General features: G+C 37.6%; 1 protein-coding gene across 1 annotated transcript; it reads right to left on the bottom strand.

Annotated features, from left to right (window-relative positions):
- Positions 1-1,030: 1,030 nt before the first annotated feature.
- On the bottom strand, positions 1,031-5,013 carry LOC118477092 (uncharacterized). Its single transcript, XM_035967625.1, has 12 exons — positions 4,877-5,013; positions 4,300-4,721; positions 4,134-4,214; positions 3,926-4,045; positions 3,577-3,833; positions 3,259-3,465; positions 3,062-3,154; positions 2,888-2,989; positions 2,374-2,787; positions 2,054-2,287; positions 1,888-1,957; positions 1,031-1,344 (listed from the first exon to the last, which is right to left on the bottom strand). Exons 1-11 carry the CDS (start codon positions 5,011-5,013, stop codon positions 1,913-1,915), a joined length of 2,112 nt encoding a protein of 703 aa, XP_035823518.1. The 3' UTR covers positions 1,031-1,344; positions 1,888-1,912.
- Between the last annotated feature and the right edge of the window lie 246 nt (positions 5,014-5,259).

Raw genomic sequence — 5,259 nt, forward strand, 5'->3', positions numbered from 1 at the left:
GGATGCACCACACATCAATTTGCCACATCGTTTCTGAAAATAAAATAAAATAACGACCATGGGAAATTTAGCCAAATTGCACGAAAGAACTGTCCTCACACTAGAGGGTATTAGAGTACAACTAGTGGATGAAGACGTTATTGGGCTAGCTAATGACCTTTTGTGATACCTGGTTTCCAATAATCCCATCTATTCATGGCATCCTTAGATGGTGTTTATGTCCACTCAAGTAAAACACCACAAAAAAATAGTGTTTCTATGATATTAAGGGCATTCACTACTAAAAAATCACCTTCTTGCAATGGGCAAAAATCGTTGCGATAGACCATAAATCGTTGCGATAGGCACCAATTGCGATAGAACAACTGTCGTTGCCTGCTGTTGCAGAAAACAGAGTGGCAATAGGCTATAGCAACAATTTTACGTTCTGTTGCAATTACTACATCTTTTGCAACGTATTCAAGTGTTGCAGCAGTTCGTTGTTACATTGGACTATTCTGTTGCAATAAGTTATATTGCAACTATTACGATAGTTGCCAAAAACTCTATTGCCACAACATATTTCATGGTAATAAGTGTTAATGCCACGTTTAAATCTGTTGCAAATGGCTTTGTTACCACAAGATGCTGTGTGGCAACAAAACACTAGTGCCACACCAGTGACTCGTGGCAACAAGATGTATTGCCATGCAAATAATTTCGTTGCATTTGATCATTTTGCAACATAATGTGTCTCGTGGCTACATGACCTTTTTGCTATAAAATTATCTGTGGTAACAACCGATATAACAACAAAAAATATCGTAACAAATGATGTTGCAACAAGAAGAAAAGGTTGCGACTACCGAAGTCCCAACGAAATAGATCCATGGTAATTACATCTTATTGCAACAAAAAAATCATTGCAACTGAACCATACAACAACCAATAAAACCGTTGCATTTACATATATTCAAACCCACAATTTATACGACAATGCATTTTGCATTTGTATTGGGTAGAAAATGTTATGCAAAAGAATTATATTTTACATCAGTAACGTAAGAACCAAAATTGACAACCATAATATTTGTCTCTTATCTCATATATTAACTACATCCATACCATAAGTTGTAACAAATAGGTTGCACCAAATAAATAGTGGCCAAATACAAATTAATTTGATAACATAGCTCACAGTCATAACATCCTCATACTAGCTTGGTTGTGATAACATAGATAATAAACTACTCAGGACTAGCAAATTATTGGAAGTTTTTTTTGTCATCGTGTACCCCTCCATCCCCTCCATTGATGCAAGCGATGGTTAGCTAGGCTGACGACGATATCACGACGACAAGGAACCTGTTGGAAGTGTTAAAAACAATAATTAGTAAAGCTACAATAACTTGGTTAATCATTAGTGAAAGACTACAACTGTAGTGCCTACAGCTACAGCTACAGCACAACTCCTAGCAAGCAGCATCAGCAGCAGCAAGCAGCAAGCAGCAACATGCAGCATGCAACAGCAACAACATGTAGCAGCACGCAGCTAGCAGCGGCAAGCAACAAACAGTAGCAACCATCAGCAAGCAGCAAGTAGCAACACGCAGCATGCAACAAGCAGCAACAACAACACGCAGCAGCACGCAGCTAGCAGCGGCAAGCAACAAACAGTAGCACGCAGCAAACAGGAAGCACGCAGCAGCAAGCGTTCTACTCTATCTCTACCAGAGAAGGCAGCTGCAGCACCAGCCTAACAAGAGCGAAAACAGGCTACCAAATAAGCATGCTGCACAGAGCCACAAACATGTGTACTGCTCATATGGTTAACTAAAATCTGTTTAGGCTACTAAAATCCATTGCATGCACAACTACAAAAGAAATAAAAAAAGATTGTGGACATACCTTAAACACACTTTGATAGAGCTTCTTAAGTTGATCTACCTTGCTTCTCGCTTGCACTTGCGGATTGTACCTATTATCATATCCAGGATTACAAAAACAAAACTATCAAAAAAATGTTGTAAAACAGTTTATATGATCATAATACAAGAACATTTGCATTCCATACACATTCGCTTCTTTTGTTGCCCCTTGCCTGCACACGTCTTGTCACAGCATTCCTTAGAGTGTAAGAGCTAATATAGTTTGCTGGCATATTGTCTTTCTTATTGTTTGTGTCTGGTGTACGAACGTTGTTTGCACTACTTGGTGCAGGTGCAGGAGAATCAGCTGGGATGAATTCAGGAGGTTTAGTAGGGACAACGGAAGAAGGATCGATTGGAGTGGTGCTTTCACGGTTGCTCTGCATTAAACAATTGATCAAACAATTTATGTTGCAAAAGTTTCTAATAGCAATGATGGTAAAAATACAAATATCAAATTTTATACCTGTTGTGCTACAACAGCAAGGGCAGCAACCATTTCTTGCCTCATTTCTTCTCTAAGCACTTGTCTTTTTTTTTCTTCTTCTTCTTGCAGTGCTTGCATTTTTTCCTGGAGTATTCTTTCTCGTTCTGCAACCTCACACGCAAGTTTTTCATTTAACAACTGGACCTGACTTTCGAGTTCAATGTTTTTTTGGTTGGTTGCAACCGTGGCACGAGCTTGTTCGAGGAACTTTGATTCCATCACTTGACTTCTTGTTGGATATCTTGATAGGTACCCATGACCATGAAGTCTGTTTGCCTTACATCCTGTTGTTTCCTTGAATGTTGTTTGGAAAATAGCATTTTCCTCTTCTCTTGTTAGATAAAATTTTTCTGTTTGATATATTTTCTCAGCAATTTTCTCAGCTGCGTTCTCCTGAAAAGAACAATATAGTTCAAGTTAGCTCAATTCAAATAAGAATTGATGCCGAGTATTTTAAAGTATGTTTTAGTAGTAAGCTTTGTGATTTACTCACATAAATGCCACGTGAAGCCTCTTCCGACCATTCATCATTTTTACAATGAGTAATCATCCAAAGGGATAGATCGGTTGGTTCTATACCAGTTTCTGGATCTCTCTGTAATGTGAAGAATGTATCATACAAGTTTGTCATTAATCATGGAAAATAAAGTAGTGGTCATATCATTACCTGTTGAAAGCTTATTTGGGAAAAAGTTCTAGAACCCATTATATGCTTCGTTCTTTGTTTCTGACGGTTTTCCGAGTTCCGGCTGCTTATTTTCTAGAAAATAATAATAGTTGGAAATGAATTAATAAATAAATCGCTAGAATCATCCATATTATGCAAGTGCCAATCGTTAAAGTAAAGGAAATGAAATAGCAAACCTGGAATTTCTCAGATCCAAAATACAACACCATGTAATGCCACTCGACGATGTCTACATCTTCAGGCTTGTTTTTCATCCTTTCAGCATAACTATTGTATGCCTTGTATGTTGAGCTTAACGTTGATCGCCATCCTTTGTATCTCTCCTTAGCAATAGACCAGATCTTTTCATGCGCGTCCTCATTGGTTAGAAACTCCCACCTTCGCTGTTTCAGTTTTGATATAAAGAGAAGGTTAATTGTCTAGTAATTTGGGAATAGTAGACCACTAATAGTTCTAGCTAACTGTTAGGGCTCAAGTAAAGAAATTTCACATACCAGTACGTCAGAGGCTATAGAAGATCTAACATTGAGCTCTATATCTTTCCACTTTTTCACTCCAATGAGTGGTGCCTTTTTCTTTGTAAACAATACGATTTCATCCACAAAAGTGCGAGCGTTTGGTCCTACAGGACCTCCAAGCTTAGATGAAAATTCAATCTTAAGTTTGTGATCACCGTTCTTGATCCGCTTGGTGGCTGCTGCTATACCCTTAAGGGTACCACGCCCCTCCTTTTTAAAGACTCCATCGTTATCTACATATATACCAATAACATCTGAATGGGTAGAAATATTCAAAGTAGAAGATTGCAACATTTGAATAAAAAACACTCTTAGTAAAAAATACCAGGATCTCTTTTCCTATGACGTCTAGCATGAGATGGCCAATTAGTAGTAGGTTTGCTGCTGCCATGAATTTCTTCATCTGATAATATTAGGTCATCATTGCTTTGTCGTTCATACAATACTGCGGATAGCATAGGCATCAGTTACATCTCTAACAATTTGCGAAAATATAGACTATATGTTAGTAGGCTGTAAATAAAAGAAATTACAGATATCTGGAAGATCGCCTTGATGCCTTAACCATTCTTTATATGTTTTGATCGTATCCTCCCTGAAGTCATCCATTAAATCTGCACTTAAACAATATGTAAGTTTAACTGTGGAAACTATAACATATCATGTATTTAATGTAATGAGTTTGACATCTTAACTTACCCGTTTCTGGATTATCATGTTGTAGTATTGCAAGCCACTCCTTATATGCATCAATCGACACTTCTATAGTTTCTTCATCAACATTTGTTCGCTGTCTTGGACGCTTGATGGGAGTTATGCTTACCTCTAGATCACTGGGTGGATCTTTTGTGAGCACAAAACTTATTTTTCTCTCATCCATGTTATCAGACAGCATGGCCTCTTCTTGGTGGATGTAATCAAGTGCCAATAGCCTGGATCGATCAATGCCACATCGTTTCTTGTAAAACAAGAAGTCCCTCCCAGAATATCCAAGTTTCGATTTTATGTACACCACGTTGTAAAAGGCAACATAAGCTTTATCAATATTTACTGTGACAATTTCTTTTCCAGGTTGTGCTCCAATGCAATGGAATTTCAAGGTCCATATCTCACCAGTCAACCTGCCACACAAATATATTTTATGCAAACAATGACTAAAATAGTGTTGTAAAAAGATTTCATTCAACAATTAAGAGGTATGAAAACAATATACTATAATTATGATCTGCGCCAAGGCCAAAGCAGTAGAGAACAATATGGGTAGATAGATTTTTACTTGTCAGGAAGATCAAAGAAGACGTTCTTCCCGGCCATAATCTCGTCCACAATCCGTGTACCAAGTTGGCTACCATTGTCGTTGGTGCACATATTAGCTTCATTGCTTGTCGGCTGCAAACCTCCTTGAGTCGTCATCCTGGTGGAACACGCAGAAAGTATGACTCTGATTTAGTTTTCAAGGCTATTTGCTTGTTACAGCTTCTCACCAATATTCTGAATATAATTATATATAATTATATATATATATTTATATTTGCTGGAGCTGTCATTTTGCTGTGGTTCTAGCTAACTGTTAATGATCAAATAATCACTTACAACTTGCCACCTTGGTTGTGTTCACAAGCTCGAGTAGTAATGCACTAGAATTTTCTAAGTATAATG

The sequence above is a fragment of the Zea mays genome, chromosome 4 (assembly GCF_902167145.1).
Source record: "Zea mays cultivar B73 chromosome 4, Zm-B73-REFERENCE-NAM-5.0, whole genome shotgun sequence".
NCBI lineage: Eukaryota > Viridiplantae > Streptophyta > Magnoliopsida > Poales > Poaceae > Zea > Zea mays.

Bases quoted from the DNA above. Each gene is read 5' to 3' on its own strand.
- LOC118477092 (XM_035967625.1), bottom strand. From the start codon at position 5,013: ATGACGACTCAAGGAGGTTTGCAGCCGACAAGCAATGAAGCTAATATG. The intron at 4,215-4,299 runs GTAAGTTAAGAT...GTTTAAGTGCAG, and splicing joins ACATGATAATCCAGAAACGG to ATTTAATGGATGACTTCAGG. The intron at 2,788-2,887 runs GTGAGTAAATCA...TGTTCTTTTCAG, and splicing joins AGGCTTCACGTGGCATTTAT to GAGAACGCAGCTGAGAAAAT.